The 20,929-nt window shown below is 31.7% G+C and overlaps 1 protein-coding gene across 1 annotated transcript in view; it reads left to right on the forward strand.

Moving 5' to 3' along the window:
• Positions 1 to 20,929, forward strand: part of LOC128997372 (thrombospondin type-1 domain-containing protein 4-like) — a 368,834-nt gene that overhangs the window by 274,939 nt on the left and 72,966 nt on the right. Inside the window, exon 3 of the mRNA XM_054423009.1 lies at positions 11,079 to 11,209. Within this exon, the coding sequence (XP_054278984.1) occupies positions 11,079 to 11,209 (131 nt within the window). The remainder of the gene's footprint in view (positions 1 to 11,078; positions 11,210 to 20,929) is intronic.

Consider the following 20,929-nt stretch of genomic DNA (forward strand, 5'->3'; position numbering starts at 1 on the left):
TTTCGTTTGATGAAAGAAAGCTACATTTTGTTCGTGAGAATGTATTAACCACCTGTAAATAATTACATTTTATTAAAATAATTTCGCTACAGATTTTACAAAAGACGAGTCTATTAAACCTGTATTAAAAACTATTTGTAATAAATAAGCTGTTAAAATATATTATTTACTCTGTCTATAATTATAAAAACTGTGGACATGATATTTTTAGACATAATGCTGTAGTACGTATTTAAAATATTGAATCTGTTCGTTCAAATATTTGCTTACTTAAAACCGAACAACTACGTACGTTTCAAATACTGTAATGTAATTTACTTTAGAAATATTTAAAAAAAAAATGCCAACAACCTGATAATCAAGGAAAACATTAATACACTGCTTTGTTTTTATAAATATGTTTAGAATCGTGGAATATTTCATTTTTTTGGGGATACGTTATCAACTCTAACACCTCTAGTTTGACAAGAATTAACAAAACGCGTTTTCTTATTATAATAATGTTAAATCAATGATTGATTTTACATAATTTCAAATAGTGCAACAATCAAGATTACTCAGTATATATGTAGCTTGCAGCTAGTCAAAAACGCATTAAAACAAACTCGACACATAAAACCATAACATAAAACCGGTATGTACAAACATTTAGATAGCACTATCACGGAAATACTAACTTAGTCCGGCGTGGCGTAGGGTTGGTTAGAGATATTATTTTATTGTTATACCCTTACCTATCTATGATTTTAAAAATGATTACAGTTTATGAAAAAATATATACTGTATATCCAGTTTAATTTTATGCTATTAAACTTGTACATAGTAATTCATTTAAAGTCTTTGGTTGAAAATTATTAATCCATTGAAAATATATTGTTATGTAAAGATTTACACAAAAAAGAAAACTATTAATCATAATGCTATACAAATTTCATTGACTGGGACAAAGCAATTTATTGAAATCTTTTTTTAATTTTTTATAATACAAATTATATTATATTTCCTGGCATTTAATTTTAACATGGTTGCAAGCTGAGGTAATGGTAATGGCAAAAGTATAGATTTATCATTCAAGTCTGACTTCTCAATAACAGTAGGAGTTGAGTAGAACGTTGTACCAAAGATCGTGATCAGCTTATACAAGTTTAGTGGTCAAAGCTTGCTTCTTGTTCAATGTTAAGTACTTTTTGTAGTGTCCTCTATCGCCTAAAGAAGAAGATAAAGCGCTAGCTAATAATATACCTTAAAATACTTACGATTGAATTTAAAATAAACTGAGATATGAGTACTTCATAAAGTTTATTTGGATCATTTACAGTGATTATGTATTTTATTGCGGATAATTATGGTTTATTTTTAAAAGTTTTACAATGTCTATCATTTGTTACCCAGCAGCATAGTGTTCACCAAAGTAAATACTAATATTGTGATTTTATTGTTAATCAGGAACCACTATGATGACGTAATTGAGGAATCTTTTTTATGTAAGCCATTGAATTTTAAGGATAAAATCGGCATTATTATTCAGAAAACTTTTTATTCGAGCAAATATCTGTTAGCCTTTAACTACCATTAAATAATTCAATTGGCCCAAAAGAATAATGGTCCTATCTCACCGTTCTGTGAGAGACATTTACTGCTAGATATAAGTGTTAAATATAGTATGGACAATATTTAAGTATTTGGAAATTGTAAAGAAGTCCAATCAAATAAGAATTATGATGGGTCAATTTCTTTAAAGTTTTTTTTATTATTTGTGGTAATGGTCGCTATACAACTCATTAAAAGTTCCAACATTTGTTTAAAAATAGGTCCTTTCTTATGGTGCATGAATTCGTCAATTAATCGTTAATTTTACCTAATTATTAAACTAAAACCCTAATATGATAAATTTTACAACTAACAATAATTTGTATCCTTGGGAACATATTATGGGAATTAATTGATTGCTATGCAACGAGTGGTTTCATAAGTAATGATGACACAAAAAAGAAAGATAAGACGACATTGTCAAATAAATGTTCCTCCAACTACCTTCCAATTGCGCAAACTGCAAAGAAATTAAATATCAGCGCAATTGGAAGGTAGTTGGAGGAACATTTATTTGACAATGTCGTCTTATCTTTCTTTTTTGTGTCATCATACAAAACACACACACAATACAAGACGAAATATCTTTTAACTCTGTAGTTAAAAGATATTTCGTCAAAATCTTCCAGAGATTTGTAATGTTATGTAGGAAGGTTAAATCTGTACAAGCGTTGATAACAATATCCTTTTATTACTAATATACGAGTATTATTACTAATAACCTCGCATTATATATATATGGAAAATTGAGGATATACAGCACATAAAATGGAAATAGAGTTAATTAGTTTTACAATAAGGATGAAAATAAGAAACAATTTACTTACTGTATTTTTTAAAGAAATTATATTTTAACGTAAACATGCATTAATTAATTTATTTATTTCATACGGAAACACCATTATTACAATAATATATGTAGATTGGCAGATTGCACTGTTTTGCATGAAAATATAATAACAGTAACAAAATGATTGGAAAAAATAGCATTATACAACAGTAACAGAATAACAATTACAAACATAACGAGAATCAACAAGAACAAAGAGGTGAAAGTTTAACTAGGTACTTATACAAATGCAAGAATTGATTCAGGCAACGGATTAATTTAACATGGTAATATGCAATAACAATAAATGGAGTGGAAAAATATAAACAACAACATATGAATAACATCACGAAACAATGATAAATGGGGAACATAAGGCGTGTAAAAACATAATGGCGAAATTTTGAAAAAAAAAACTGCTTCGATCACTGCTGAGATGCATTAACATGATACCTTTGAATGCACAATAATTACGGATCAAATAATGGCCATTTCTCATTTTTTTTTTAGGGTAGGCACGATTATCACTACAATACAACAATATTTTTTATTTTAAATTAATTTCATCAACTGTTTTTACACAGATCTTCTATCTGGTCTGACTTAGTTTAATTTGATTTTGTACTCTCGTCAATTTAGTATATACATACCACTACTTAGAATAATTATAGTATGTAACATAGTATAGTATATAGTATGTATTATATAATATAGTATGAATATAATATGTGCTTAAAATAATGTTTTAGTTTTTTTTACAATCTACACATTTATTATGCTTGTCAATATTGGTGACATACTGCTTTAAAATTGCTAATAATTACACCATTTGACAAAATAAAACCTGTTAGTTATAAATGTGTGTCACAAGAAAAGATATTTATTTTAAAACAATATTTTGATTAAATTTATATGAAAATACCATGGTAATTAATTTTTCCAGGATTGTTAGGTAAATATTTTACTTTGAAAAGGCTTCAAGCTATACGATCTCTCTCTTTCCTAAAGAAAAATAGACTTACCATGTAAGCCAACTTTTATTGATGACCTAGATAATACAACTTGTATACACGGATAATTGTTCTGGCTCAATAAATTATTTGATTTGATTTTAACTTCACAATGTTAACACCTTGAGGAAAATAAATAAAAAAATAATTTACCTGCATTGTATAACTTTCAGTAGTTTGTCAAAACTCTTAAGGTTAGAATTTTTTCTATTACTCGTCTCTGATAAACATTTTTCAAAAGATTTTAAGTATCCATTATATTCAGCCTTGCTCCATGATTAATGACACTGACTTTACATTATTTATCACTCCTAAAAGATCGTCACTTTTCAGTCAGGTGCTTCATATAATTTTCCTCTTCACTAAACCTTACTTTGAAATTCTTTAAAATAACCCTTTTAAATCAGATTAACTTCTTCAACATTTTCTTTTATTTACCATTCACAGAATCGTTTTTAAAATTTTGTGTTACACCTTATTATTTGTAAAAAAATCTGAATACTTTTTCAATGAGTTTTCATTAAGTTAAGGTTATTTATTTGGTGTAGTAATCAGCTATAGGATAAGTGGAACAGCTACATGTTAAACTTTTTATCTATATAAAGTTCTCCTATGGTAAAATCTGTTAACGAATAATATAATACCCATTTTTATGGATAAAAATAGTTCGTTCTAAAACAAACTATCAGGTAACTCGTTTTAAAATCCATTACAAACGAAGAAAATTAGTCCAGTCGAGTGTGAAATTTCATTTTGAAATAGCGCTACTACGGGAGAAAGCACCGCTAACAGTAATAAAACCGGAGAGTATTGACGAGCTACGAACGTGCAGAGACTTGCTGAATTGAGAACGGAGAGTAGAAGTACAATCTTACTTTACTGGGAGTAGAGAAATATAAACACGAAAAGTGGTTTAAGAACAGTATAGTTGTTAAACTATGTATAGTGCTTTTTGGTCACTTTGCACAAAGAAATATTGTAGATTGGTGGATAATTTGAAATGTGTTTGAGTAAATATTTTATCATACATTGATAAAGCCATTTTATATAACACTTCATCGATTAGCAAAACTAAAAAACGATTGATAAATATTAAAATAAAATAACAATAACAAACTAAAATATAAATATATTTAACATACGAGACTTTATAAAACAAGGACAATAAATATAAATAACAGTGATGTAAACTATGTATGAAATATTTAAAAAACAGTGTCATAAATATTTATGTAGAAGAGAACAAACAAGACAGCAAATTCTGTACAGTGACCTTGGGAGACAATCTGTGGAGCCGTGGAATTGTACTGAGGAAGTACTTGCCTATAACACAATACAGTTAATGTAACAAATTGTGTTAACGACGCACTGTGGAATATTAAAAAATGATGAAATAAATAATATTTTTTTATAGTGCACCATTCGTAATTTTACAATGGGTCCGTGTATATCATCAACAACATTTTATATCGATGCATTTATTTCTCGAACACAAAAAAGCAATAGAATTTTTTTTATTCAAACAATATGACTAACTGTTTCACTAAAGTGATCAGCTGTTACCTCACGACTGTAACAGGACGATTCTTCTCTCAACGTCGACTTGAGACCAAACTTATGGAAAGAAAGTTGAAGTAAAGTTAAGTCTGTGCGGCAAATATCGTGATCGGATTATACGAGTTAAGTTTCGGCCGAGCTATCAAAGCCAGCTGTAACACTCTTTCTCTTTCTCGTAGAGATTTGCTATGAGATTGGTCATCAATAACAATAACATATGTAATAGAACAAATGATACACCCGATTATAATTTTGTAAAAAATAAATGAATATACAACTCATTCAAAATGCAACTTCTACAGCTTAAGTAAATAAATCTTGAAGTGCAATTTCAGTTACTTAATAAAGCACTAAATCATTGCTATTCAGTGTAATTCCAACGAAATGCGAGCTAATAGGAACTGTTGAGAGCGAGGAGTAATGCCTTTTAATATTCTCTTAATTGTTTTGGGCATGACTCAGCTAATATCGCATTTAATTATGTCTTAAGTGTCTTTTCAACGCTGAAGGTTAGTTTGTTTTTTCTTAAATAAATACACTCTTACTTTCTCAGATATTTTTGTCATGAATAGAATAGAATAGAATAGAATAGAAATCTCTTTATTGCAGGAATGACAACAATGTATATACAGTACAGCATAAAAATTATAGTCCTTCTTTTATTTCTTAATGAATAAAGTAAACTAGTGAGTAAAACTAATACTAAGAGAATAAAAACTAATTATGACTATACAAAATAAAATAAAAAATTACTACTTAATCTAAACAGAATTATTAAAACCTGCAAAAGGTAGCCCCTACAGGCAAAAGCCCAGTTATAGGGGAACCCGATGCTAATAACTTGGTCTCCCGTAAAAACCCTTACAAAATAAAATTAACAATAAAACAAGTCGAGTACATTATTTGAACAAATATGGATGATAAGATAAAATGATCATTTGAGACAATATGGAAATATACACAAATACACACGTACATAAAATACCTAAACATGTTACAAAAATAAGGAAAGTTGAATGATTAAGTATGATAACGAAAGTATGATAACAACAGTATAGCTAGATTAAATTCTTATTAAATAACATTTTGTGAAATAATGTCAAAACACTTATTCCTAAATTGTCTGAGTCCAGTAGTGAAGTCAATATGAGCAGATACAAGATTCATCAAAGTGAACGCTGATAACATAGGCGAAGTCGCGTGCCCCACCGTCCTAGCGTAATCCACATACAGTAGCCTACTAGCGCGACCACCGCGTCTCGGCACATGCCACGGCACGTTGGCCAAGAGCTCAGCATCGTCCACGGACCCAGTCATGACACCCTTCAGAAAACATAGGCTTGCCACCTTCCTCCTGACCTCTAAGCGATGGAATTCAAACAAATGTAGAAGCTCTTCATATCCTATTGACCAAATAGGATAAACACGAACCCCAAAAGCCTTGAAATACAAAGTCCTCAAGAATCGCTTCTGAACTCTTTCAATCATTTCTACATAGAACGATGTGTGAGGTGACCACACTATACTTGCAAACTCGAGCTTTGATCTGACTAGTGACTTATAAAGAGTTAAGAAAGTAAGTGGATCGTGGAATAGCTTACAGGTTCTAGTTATGAAGCCCAACGTACTAAAAGACCTATTAACCATGTTCGCTATATGTTCATTAAACTGCAAGTCTGATGTCATGATAACTCCTAAGTCCCTAAAACGTTTTACTCTTTCTAAAATTGTACCATTGATGTTATAAGGAAACACAGTGGGATTTAGTGATCTATAAAAGGACATAGTGGAACATTTAGATACATTTAAGTTTAATTTATTCAGACAGCACCATTGATAAAGCAAATCGAGATCATTTTGTAGAAGTGTACAATCAGAAGACAACTTAATGGCAGAGAAAATCTTTAAATCATCTGCGTACATAAGAAAATTACTTTTTAGTATACAAGCTAAATCATTGATAAATATATTAAAACATAACGGCCCTAGATTACTGCCTTGTGGAACACCAGAAGGAGCCAGAAACATATCAGATTTGTAACCTAAAAATGAAACGTACTGCCGCCTGTTCTGGAGATATGAAATGGAAAATCCTATCATATCAGCTGAAAATCCATAAAAATGCATTTTCTTCAAAAGAAGGAAGTGGTCTACCTTATCAAAAGCTTTAGACATGTCAGTGTAAACGACATCTACTTGAAGCCTTGAGTCCATTGCAGAGGAAGTGAAATTAACAAAGTTGATCAGATTGGTATTTATAGACCGAGCAGGCATGAAGCCATGCTGTCGGGGGCTGATGTACTGCTTCATATGAGAAAAGACGTGGTCAAAGATAATAAGTTCGAACACTTTGGCTGGGGTACATAAAACTGCTACAGGTCTGTAATTTGGGATTTCTAATCTATTACCTTTCTTCAATATTGGGGTTATTTTAGTGACCTTCCAACAATCTGGAAAGGTCTTAGCGGCTAAACATAGATTAAAAATATGACAAAGTGGTTTTTCAACAAATTCTGAACAACCTTTAATAATATAAATAGGAATTAAATCGGGGCCATAGGAACGCTTGAAAGGAAGTTTACGGATCGCAGCGGAAACTTCGCTAACAGAAATCGAACGAAAATTAAAATTATTCACTCCAACCATCACTGGAGACTCATTAATCACATGTGGGTCCAAGGAGTCACCGAGCTCGTAAACTGAACTAAAATACCGAGCAAATCCCTCTGTCGCACTCAAACCATCATCAAAAGTGTCATTTCCCGACGTGAATCGTTGACCTGAAGGATTAATTTTTGAAACCTTTTTCGAGTTAATAAAACTCCAAAATTTCTTAGGGTTGCCTGCAAGTGACTCTTCCGTTCGACGTATGAAACTATCATAACTTTGATTAACTAAACGCTTAAGTGTTGATCTGCACTGACGAAAGTGTTCCAAATGTATAGCGTTATTTGAGGTTTTAAATAACTTTCTGAATTTCTCCTTTTCTTTTAAAATTGTTATTATTTCCTTAGTGTACCAAAGAGGATATTTAGAATAACGTTGCCTCCGCACACGAGTATGTTGATTCAAACAAGAATAAAAAATTTCATAAAAACAAGCAACTGCCTCGTCAACATTATTTATCTGAAGCACTCTATTCCAGTTGGCTGATTGAAATGTCCAATATAAGTCTAAAAAATCTACACTAGAAAAACTATAGCTAACTTCGTTGGTTGGAACAACACGCCACTTGTCTTTTGACAAGATAAGACTCACAGATAAGACTGGATGATGATTATCAACGGGAACTAAAGTTTCACTGGATTTTTCTACTAACAAACCGCTTAAATTACTAATTACTAAATCTAATGTTCTATTATTAATGTTAAATATGTCATTGTGTAATCTTAAGTTATGAAATTGCAAAAAATCGTAAAAATATCTATACAAATCTCCTCCATTTCGAAAGTTAAATTTACTGTTTTCAATTAGAGGGAGATTGAAATCTCCAACTATTACAATTCTATCATTAACAAAAAATTTATTTTCCAATGATTGATAAAATGAGTTATAAGTGGCTATGTTTGAGTTAGGTGGTATGTAGACTACGCAGAGATAGAAACTAAAACTAGCAGGGTTACTTAGCTTAAGACATAATACTGAAATATTAACATTGTCTACAATAATAGGCATATGTTCAGCACGCCAAACATTATCTCTGACCGCGACCAATACCCCCCGTCCGCGGACCCTGTCCCTCCCGTCACATCTGAACACTGACCACCCATCTGGGAATAACTCCGAGTCGTAAACAGATTCATCCAGCCATGTTTCTGTCAAACTAACAATGTCTGATTCTAATGTTAAGATGTTACTGAAAAGAGTATTTACTTTAGACTTTAAACCCCTTACATTCTGATAGTATATAAAATGGTTATTCGTTACGATTTAAATGAAAAAATATTAAAAACTAATAACATACACAAACACATATAGAATAAAGTTAAACTAGATACCATTAACTGGAAATGTGGTGAGAGTAGATCCTCACTACAGGTCCTGCAGCTGCTGTCTGGAGGTAACATGGATGGCTGGCTGTCCGTCCCTCTTGCGAACCAACACCTTCCCGTTGCCGAACCAGGCGAACCTCACACGTCCATCGCGCGCTGCACACTTAGCGAGATACAGTAGTTCCCTATGGGTCTTCGAGAGAGACTGATTCACGTAAACTTTGTTCTCAGAGGTGACACCGAGTTCGGATGCCGAAAATCCACGTTTAACCTTTGCAAGACGTAACATCTCATCGCAGTCACCGCGTCGAACGAACTTGAGAATGATGCCCCGCGGCCTCGAAGTGTCACTGCCACCGGCGAGTCTGTGTACCGCGTCCACCATCTCCGACCTGAGTTCGAATCGCAAAACATTCGCTACTTGCTTCACCACTTCCATAACATTCTCTGACTAGGTCTCGGGGATGCCCTGTATGTCTAGAGTATTTCTGCGCGAGTATTGCTGAATCTCACAAAGCTCCTGCTTCACCTTCTCCAAATCACGACGTAAATTGACATTTTCTTGTGTAAGATCGTCAACTGCGTTCAAACATTTGTTAATATCTTCACGCTGAGCGTTGATCAATACCTTGACTTCATCAATCTTTTCGTGAGTTGACTCAATTGACTTTTCCATTGATTTAGAATCTTCTCGCAGTCCACGTATTTCCTTGAAGAGATCATCCATTCGACTATTTAACGAACTTAAAATGTCACTGTCACTCATTGACCTGGTCTTCACTGTGGTGGGTTTTTCCGGGGGAGCCATGACGTTCTGCACTTGACGATAAGACAGACCGGTTGACCTTGAACTGTCTGGCCCCGCTTGCCGCTGTTAGAACTTGATAGAATAACTAAAAAAACCTGCGAAAACTACGTTAATTATGGCTTGATTTTCTTAAAAATTTACAAATAGTTGTTACAGTATTAAATCAAACAATGAGCCGAGTTCACAATTTTTGTTAAAAGAATAACCACTGTAAATAGCACGAACAAGCGGAGCCGAAACAAACGCAGTCTAGTCTGAGTTCATCGTCCAACCAACGACCGCGACGGGTTGGAAGTTTATGATACAGTCAACTAATAAAACCTTAGAGACACTATATTTTAATTTCCAATTAGTGAATCAAAATTTATTTTTAGAGCTTACATAAGTTTGGGGAAATATAAGAAAAACCACTACTTCTTCCGATGTGTAAAAATAGCGGAAAATATTTCAATTGCAATGCTAAGAAAATAAATACAGGAAGGTTCAATAAGAATCATAAAATGTATAAATAACATACAACCCATGGGGGGAAGGAAAAAACATAGGTGTGTTATTCCCGTCATATGCTGACGACACTCAGATTTCAAACGACGTTTCTTAGGAAAAAATATAAATACAATAACAATCAAATCAAAACAAATATATACTTATATGGCAATACAATCAGCTGGTTTTTGTTTATAATCTGGGTGACGTCAGCATATAACGGGAATAGCACACCTTTGTTTTTTCCTTCCACCAAGCACAAAACCTATAATATTTACAGAACAGATGGAAAAAACACATTACAACAAAGGTAATCTTATGCCATTTTGCCCTGGGTAAGCCATGATTTTATATCCTGAAGACAACATCCTTCAAGTGACGTCCTTAAAAGTGTTGACATTTTTTCGAATATCTTGAAACTCCCTCGGTTAATAAGCACGGAGTTCAGGATTCCAAAACGCCATGTTTCAAAACGGCATGGTTCAATTTTGTTAACGAGCACAGCTAGCTATTTATTCATTGTTCCAATATTTATCATCTTGTATCTAAAATAAGTTGTAGCCCTATAGTTATCAATGCTCCACTCTGTATTTAAATAGATTCATGATCAGTATCGTAAAATTTATTAAATTGCCTAAAAGTACACAATTATACAACAGATAACACTAAGTGGTGATCGATTTCGTTGGACACTCCAATCATCACCAGAGCCAATAGGCGAATTGCAAGAATCTCAATTGCGTCTATTATATATTATTGGCTACCAGAGACATTCGTCTGTTGCTGATGTCATCTGTTGTCCCCAGGTCCACCAGATGATTCAACAGAGGATAGTGAAGGGGCAACCAGGGTCGTGGTCTTCATGGTCACCCTGGACCCCTTGTACGAGGTCGTGTGGGGGAGGAGTTACCATACAGACCAGGGAGTGCCGGTCCAAGTAAGTACTCTTTAATCATTAATATTGAATGTATATTTATATATATTTAAAATTAATATTTACATCCTTGTACTTTAATAATTTACTTTGAAATGGCGACCATACGGATGTGGGTATTTTAATTATGGATGGAGATAAGTGCAGGATGAGTGGCGTGATCTTGTTGTCTTGTGTTAGTCACTAACACATTCGCTGGACACAGCTGTTAATTAATAGCCCATACAGCCAATGGCAACTAAGGGACCCAAAGTTTATTGTGGAATCTACGTTTTTGCCTTATAGTTAATGAATTGGTCTAATTATTAACATTGTAGAATCTTCTTCAGAGTGTAATTATATCCTCGTAACAAAATAAAAGTTTAACATCGACACTGGTACTAACTCTAACTATTAAACTTGTGTTTGTTGACGGACGATGGCTATAACGGCTTTTAAATGTAAATACCGCCTGAACTATCTGATTTCAATTTTTTTTGAACCTGTGATAAATTATAGTGGAATTTGACTAACTATTGTTGACCATTTAGATTATTCCCAACGGTAATAGCGATAAAAACACAATCGTATTTTTGTACAGTGGCATTTTAGTCATATGTGTTTTATACACTATAATCAGTGCTGCAAGATGGGTTACCTTTACACTTTGAATCACATTTTTAAGGTAATTTCATCACTAGTGGCCAGTTTGATGTTTAAATATTCCTAAGGGCTGGGTGGTTCAATTTAAATGTTAAGGAATGCTTGTAGTCAAGGTTCCAAAGTTGCTCAGCAAGGAAGTTAGGTATTGGATACAGATAAAAGCCACCCCAGTTCCGACATCTGGCATTTATTGTCAAGATAAAATCACGACATGTTTTATTCATCAAGTGTGCTCCGGATTCATACTCCAACAGATTCTTTGGTATTTCGTTTTCTTATTTTATATATCGTGCAGATAATAATGCTAAATCCCCTTTATGTCACTGACGATTGAGATAAAAGTGGTACAATAAGAACTTGTACAAAATTTTAAACAAAAATTCACCAACAGTGTGAAAGTAATAAAGTTATCGTTGGTGCCAAGTTAGTTGTTTTTTCCTAGCTCCCAACAATGAGAAGTTACATGTGACCGATTCCTGTGCGACAACGGGTGCGTAATTCGAATGTCTTCCTAAGTTTTAGCAAATACATTGAACATTGGATACTGAAGTAGACATCCCATATATATGGACCAGCTGTAGCCATTTTATTTGTTAAATAAGAATGTAATTGTGTGAGCGAGTCACAGAATGCGCTAGTCACTAAAACTCTTTTTTCTACTTTATTTTTTGTGGCTGACATAGTTGATGGGTCATAACAGTTGCTATAGATCACAATAAGTCATTCCATTAATTGGAGTTGGTAAAAAAGATTGTGTATTCGACAGAAATCAGTAATTAAGATCAGCACAATCTTTCGGTGGCTCACATTAACTACGACAATTTTGTTTAAAAAAACTGGCTACGAGTTTAACATTGGGATGGAATGTCTAGGTTTTAGTGTATGTCACACTCTAAGCACTTAACCAGCAATACCTAATTACTAGTCTAAACAGTATACCCATTATGATAAGGTAAACGTTCAAACACATTTGGTGAAGTTGCATCCCATTTAGGCTCATATAACCTCATCCTGCTGATATACTAATTTTGCATGTTATCAAAACGTAGCTCACATGTTTGTATAATTACCACTGAAATTGCCCCGAGCCCGTTATACTCAACGCCGGTGTAAAAACTGGTCGTTTATATTCCATTTTTCTCATTCATATAGTTGGGCTTGGTTTTACTTAAAATAGTATTACAGTAAAAACAAGTTTGACAGTAGTGTGTATTTTTGCTTTATCAAATTTGAAATACACATCAAAATAGTAAACAAATTGAACAATTGTAGTTGAAATAAAAGGAACCGAATATCTTGTGATAACCATTATAGTCTAAGTACATGCATCAATTTAGTGAGAGAATTGTTTTAATTTTTAAAAGACCTGTTTAACTGACATACATTTCAAAACGTAATATACTTTTTTTCTTCAAATTTTATAAACTAAAGTAGTAGTATGTTTTTTTAATAGTTTATTGAGAAATATTTTTGCTACCGGTTAATAAAACGTCATGGATCTCCGGTTCTAATAATAATTAGTAGAAAACATCTGTAATAATAATTTTAATATGAATAAAAAACACTACTTTAAATTTAATAAAATATTACGATTGACAGTTAAATCTAGGAAGTAGAAAGAAAGATTTTACGAATATATTATACGAAGAAGAAAAATAAAGGTGTACGTTAAGATCGCCATCAAGGAAAGTTATGTGAAACGTGAGGGCACAAAATGAAAAAGGTTTAACGACTCGGTAATCTTTTATGGTGTGTAAAATGACGTTCGTTTATGAAAATGGTTTTGTCTTTAGGCTTTAAAACTGTCTTTCCTTTTGACAAACAATTAATCAGACCTTAACAACGAGACATAATTTGAAATACAATTAAGGAAGGGCTATTTATTTATATGCAAGATGTTAAACCTTAAAGGGTGATTCGAAATTTGATATGATGCATGGAAATTAATATCTTCTTAGATTTTTCAATTATGGCCCGTTAATTCCTTTTTTGTGTAAATGACAATACAAGTCGTAAAATATAGTGTTATATATTTTTTTAAGTTATTAACTGATTATGCGAAATAGCTGTTAGTGGCAAAACCAAGTGAAATGAATCATCATGTTATCTAGAACTTGAAAATGATCAAATAGTATTTAATATTATTAAGTCAATAAAATTATTAAAACTATGATAATAACATATAACATTTTAAAAATTAATATCAAGTTTTAATACATCCTAAGTTTGATTTAAAACCGATATAATCTAATTGAACTGTATTAAGGACATTTTTCAAATTAATTATTCCTATTTAGATTGGTACAACAATTTTAACCGAATACGTAACATGCTTAAATGTTTTAATTACATTTGACTAATCATCATTGTGTAGAGAGAAGAATATTTCACATATTGTTAAAAGTTTCTATTAGTTTGGTCATTTTATTTTCTTGGAATACTTTGCGGTTTTCAAGAAAATCAAGTAATTTGATAATCAGTATACGTATAGTATTACTCTTTAATCTATATATGCATGCATGTTAATCGTAAAATAAATATTTCAAACGATTTCTCTCGCAATCCTACGTCCCAGTAAGATGATAACCAGGAATTGGCAGGCATGAAATTGCATGTCCATTGTGATAGGTGAGATTCACTCAGCGTGGGATAAACTGTAAATTTTATTGCCATTTTCACAGATTTTAGCATTGAAAAATTTTTCTAAAATAACATTTTATGTGAATTTACTATCTTATGTGACATTATTTGATAAGTTTGATATACAGAAAATTATTCCCTATTAAACTTGAAATCACGTAAATCATGAGTGTTTTAGCAATGTGGTAATTTACAAAATAATGGTTCAATACATTATTAATATATTAGAAAAATTATAGAGAGAGGAAAGTATATTTCTAAACTGTACTAATATTTAAAAAAATTTCTTGGACCAGAAAAAACTAAATGTTTTTTTTTACCAGAGAACAAATAAATAAAGCCCACAATAACGATTTGTGTAACCATTCAGAAAAAGCTATGTAAAATATAATAACTTTGATTAAAACTGACATTATACAATGGGTTTTATCTTTTATCTACAGTATGACACAGCCCTTAGAGTCAAAATAGAAATGTAATTAAGTTCTCTTTATATTTTGTGGTATTGTTGATCTGTTAGTGGCACGTAATCCACTGCTTTGTGCGTATTTCGTTGGGATCTTTTAATCCTATTTCTCATATCCCAAGAGTTTATTGTGGATTTTAGAATGAAATAAATAACACTTTTTCCTTAATATATCAGTATAACTTGAAAATAGTGTATTTTTTTTATTCTTAGCAATCCTGCTGACTCAATAAATTTCTGGATTTAAATTAAGAATTTTTGGATAAATTAGGAAATATAGTAATCTAAGACTGATATTTGTTTAAAAATTCACCAGCAATACACTTAAACTATTAGAGCAATATGTGTTTATCAATTTTAGTATTTATGTTACCAGTGAGAGTAGGTTAAAATATTACGAGCTAAGTTTCTTATTATTCAAATTATCCGAACCATCCCAATGAATTGTTTAATTGTTTCCAATTTAACAACAAACGAAAAACCAGATTTTGGGATTATGTTGCTAGTAACACCCAATAGCATAATCCAGGATGGGTTCATATTGAAACTAAGATAAGACGTAGGATAAAGAAATTCTATTTGTTTTAAAAATTTGTTGTACATTATCGTTAAATGACTGAATCGAAACAGCACTTGACAAAATCATTCACTATCACTATCTTTTTAGGGGTATCAGAGATGAATAAAGTTTCAAACCCACTCCTTGACAATAAAAGCCAGATGATGTATTAGGTGGTTTTTCATTTGTATTCAATACACCTAGACGTCTTCGGAGTCCATACAAAAACGCCTGTAAATATATCCACCATACTTCCTCTTTGGTGTACAAAAATATTATTGTTGAAATATTTCAATGTAAGGAAAACAAATTATGTAAGAGTGATATTTTTTGCAGTTCATACTTTTGGTATGTTTTAAGAACACTGTTCGAATATTAATCAGCTGAAAAGAAGATAGCGGAAGTTTGGCTTGAAATAGCGAACCGTATCTTTTTTATTCACGGATAATTTATATTTTAAGTAAATTAAATTTCACACTTGGCTTTTATCTTTAAAACAAGTTCGACATAAATATAAGGAGGTGACTAGAAGTTTGTTTAGGTCTATTTAAAATCCACATTTTGCGTAAATCATGGTACACCTCCATTTTAACTCTTTTTAGGTTAAGGATGATTAATTGAACTGTTTTATATAAACTATTTATTACAAGTAAAACATTTAGACTATAAACGGGTATTAAGGGATTTCAAGGTGATTGGTTAAGTACTTTTGCATTTTGTATTAGTCTAAAAAAAAAAAATATCATATAGACATAGGTAGAGAAGTATAAATTGCTAAAACTTAATATACTTTCTTCTCCGTCATATAAAGGTGTTCTACATTGTGATTCAATAAGTTACGCTATCGTTTTCAGAGTTATAAAAAATTATGACACATAAGCTGTCAGCCAGCTGTCGTACTTCATATGAAACTTAACAAATAAAACTTCATAACATTTTTCGAGTAAAATTTGGGAGACAACAATGTCTTTTAAGTAAATTAATTAGTTAATTGTTTTCGTTGTTAAATATGTTTGTTATTTTTTACATACAACTTATGTATATACAACCAGGTTAGCTATGCCAGGTTTCAAGTATGAAGTTAAGACCTAAGAAAACTAGCTTTGATCTTGCTTATCTAAACTATGCGTCAACCCTACGGATAAGGAGACAAGAAATTAATCCATAGTGAAATAAATTGCCCATACTAATTGCTCGAACTAAACAATTCACTTCCTTAACGGGTAATTTCAACCGAACAATTATGTACCAATTCTTTAGGAGTACAATGTTGACAAGAACCTCTTGTAATGCCAAAGTGCTAAAGAAGCTTTCAACGCTGAATAGGCCTAACAATGTTGCAAGTTATTTGTACTTATTGACGTATACCACTGACAAATAGTAAATAATAAGAGAGTAAGATTGTCTTTTGCCTAAATTATACTTAAGATTTCAAACAACCTGCTACTTGCTACATAATTTGAGAAAATCCTATCCAAGTCACTTATAAAAAACACACAAGGAAATCTTTTGCAGTATGAATCCCAAATATTCGCTATGAATAAAACATGTCGTGATTGTATCTTGACAATAAATGCCAGATGTTGGGACAGGCTTTGCTTTTATCTGTATCCAATACCTAAACTTCCTCGAAGAGCGAATTTTATTGGAACTTTGTATAAAGGAAGAAATAAAATAATGATGATTTGATAATATAGTACAACAAATCTTTGCGTAAAAACTCATACTAACTGTTCATCCTATTTTATTAAAAACATTTAGTTAGTTTGCCAAATTACAATTTTTCAATCGTAGCATAAAACCAGTTAATTGGGAAATGTATGACTAAGGGCTAAGATAAGTATCTTTTGCCATTCATACAGGATAAAATATCCACATTAAGTCCCATATAATAATTGAGGTGTTTGCTAAAACCTTTCTGGTATATCAAAAATGTTTTCATTATGTTCCTGATATGTTTGACTGTTCTACTTTAAGGATAATGGGTTACTCTTACTTGGGCTCACAGGAAAAATGTTATCTTCATTTTCTAAAAGACTACATTTAATCTGGACTCTAGTAGTTGTGCTACCGAAAGATTCATAAGAAACTATAAGTTGATAGTAGGTTTATTATCATAGGTGGTAATATTTTAAAAAAGACTTTAGACGTATGAAGATTTAATTAAGAATATGTAAAACTATAGAAATACAATTGTATAAATGATTGGCTGTATTCCCTTTTTCCAATATAATGTCCTTACCAAAACGATAAAGATTATATTGTTAGAAGAATTGAAAAACTAAACGTATCAATTTCATTTACAAAGGTATTCAACTTCAGTAATGTGTGATGATTAAAGGTTAAATACGTAGCAAGTGATTTCTCTCTATGATTAAATCACTTACGTATCTTATATCGTTGAATCGTTCAATTCAATTATCATTACACTGATACAATGTTTTATCACGTGATATTCCAACAAGTTAAAATCCAACAACACCCTTAATATAACACTGTATTATTGTTGCTAACAGTATGTGTTACAGTTTGCATAATATAACAACAACACTTGTTCCTGTAACAAGACCAAACTAATCAATACTCAACTCATAAGTCATATCATCTGCGTTTATTGTCATTGTAAACACATTGTGGTTATGAAGCTATTCCAGCTGATATATCTTAGTTCTATTGTCTGAAACGAGATCAAACAACACATAATGCACATTGTAACCTTCATTTCTGATTTGTTATGATATTATTCACCATAAATATGACTAGTTGTAGTTGCTGGATAGTAAATAATGAATAGGAGTAAACTATTTCCATCTTAATCATCTATTATGTATAGGAAAGTACAGCATTTACCATTAGTCCAGTAAATCTGTGAGAAAATATGGGGTTGCTGTGCAAAAGGTCGGGTAGTTCTGATTTTTGGATATGTTGTTAGTATTGAGCCCATAACATAAAATCCAAGTTATCCACCTCGAGATGCTGCCGCTCGCCGCGGGGCGCGCCACTTGTTATCGAAATATACTAAATAAGGCAATTCCTATTGTTTTTCACTCAATATCGCGAAACGCTCATTTTACCGAAAATTTTATATTATTCCATTAAAGAAGAATAAATTTGTGACAGTTTAAGCCCAACAGCAAGTATGTAGCGTAAATAATAGTCAACATACAGACCATCAAAATAAATAAATTTTCAAAAGGCCGATAAAAATTGTGGGGTTTTCAATATTTCCACAATATAGTTGTTTGAAGCAAACACCGTATTAATTTAAAGAGTATGCCAGTTTATTTGTTATTAATAGAAAATAAATGAAAGTATGAATAAAAATACCCCCACCTCATCAAACCTGCAGACTAAGCGAATTTCCATTTGCTAGATTTGATTTTCACAAACCTATTTAAATAACATTAGGTTTAACTGGTGCCTAGGTTTGCTGCTACAGGGAGGGTAATATAGTATATAAAATAATAATAGTATGATAAGAAACAAATAAATTTACCCAATTTTATAAAAATGTGTCTATAAATAAGGAAAAAAACAATAATTAAAAATCTTCGCTATTGGATTAACTTGAGGTTTTTTAATTTACATTTTTTAATTTTCTCCGTAACTAATAACTGTAAAAAACATGTTAATGTACTAAATTATTTGTTTTTAAGCTCTACAAAATTCTGTAATGATACATTTGTAAAATTGTATGTTTTGAGGGTTAAAAATGAAAAAAAATATTCTTACCGGCAAAATACCTATAAAGCAACCGTTCCTATGGCCTTATCATGCCGATCATGCTTTGCGAACTCGTTTTAATAATTAAATGTACGTGTGCATGATTCAATGATTCAATGATTTATATAGGCCATTAAGCAAAAGCAATAGGCTAAGTCACTTACAATACAAAGTAAATGATAAATAGTCCATCTCTTGATTCACAAATAAAAGTAATGTTTGTACCAAATTCCACTAAATCAGATGATTTTTGGGAATCATCGTGCTAACGGACGATAATAACTTTTTTGGATACAGTTTAGTAAAATCTTTAGTTTTTTTGGATACAGTGTCTCCAAAAAACTTACCTAGTTTGAAAATTTATTTATTGTACTAGATACAAACTACTGTTCAACGACTGATACCATAGAGAAGGCTATGCTGATACATTAAATGAAAGGTAATAAAATAAAAGTTATTTTAACACTATCACGCCTCAATATGCGAACCATTTGTAGCCCTGCAGACATGCAAGCTATTTTTACTCATTTTTATCATTAATATTTTATTATTTGTATTATAATTTATTACCAAAACTATGTTCAAGGTCAAATAGGTGTACGCAACTCATTGTCAACGTACGAAACTAAAACTTTGAAGTATACTTTACACAGCACGAAATGATTAGTACTCATCCATTTGAACAATAGTATCGTGAGGTATGTTTAAAACTATGGAGTCTTTTTCGGACACCCAGTATATATACATACACATATATATATATTTATATATGTTATAACAATTTGAACCAACAGAATTTTTTGCCTCTAGGAATACCAAAATGAAAAAGTAAATCGGTCCCGGGTCTAGGTATTACCATGAGACTTACTGTAATAGCGTATTCCCTATAAAGGAAATTTGCTAATAATCAGCATATCATTTATATTGAATGGTGTGTGTTGAGGAAACCACAATTGAATCTTTTCATCAATTTCGTTGTCTCGAGCAATGCGAGAATGGCGCACGTCAACATGTTGCTCACTGTTAATGTTTAACTGACGTCATTTTTTATAATATTTCTCAACTTCCTACAGATTTGATGAGGACGGATCATCCCAAGCGCCCATCAAGTTACAACATTTTGTCTGTTATCCCTCGTCCCCGAGTCAATCCACCAGAGCTTTTCATTGTCTTTATGAGGGCCTGTTCGATGGCCTAATCAGACCAAATTCCACACCAGAACTTGTCTGTACGTCTTGTAGTGAAATTTCCAATCTTTGTGAATTTTTTTTGTTCTTCAATATCAATCCTGTATTTCAATTCATATTCAGCATGTCCTGTATAGATGGGCGCACATGGCGTGGAAAAATAACCCGCTGCATGGAAGATCTGTAGAGTGATTGTAATTGGAAGATCTTATTTGCCTGATCTTTCAGCCTCAATAAACTGTTAACTATGTTAAACTGCTTTATTTTGTTTTCATCTGAAAGTATTGTACCCAAAGCTTAGCTTAAATGTTTATGTATAAACATTTGACAGCGTTGGGAAGAGTAGTTTTGCCGTTGAAGGTATATTTTGAAGGTCTGTTTTTCGGCATGTAAACCTACATTTATTAAAACGAGTTCGCGAAGCATGATCATTGAAGTATAAGACAAAACTTAGGAAATTAAGATTGTATATTCTGTTGATTGTATCGTATAATTCTGTTGTAAAG

Source organism: Macrosteles quadrilineatus, unplaced genomic scaffold, assembly GCF_028750875.1.
Source record: "Macrosteles quadrilineatus isolate MER2022 unplaced genomic scaffold, UCM_ALF_1.0 Scaffold_6__1_contigs__length_79288215, whole genome shotgun sequence".
Classification (NCBI taxonomy): Eukaryota; Metazoa; Arthropoda; class Insecta; order Hemiptera; family Cicadellidae; genus Macrosteles; species Macrosteles quadrilineatus.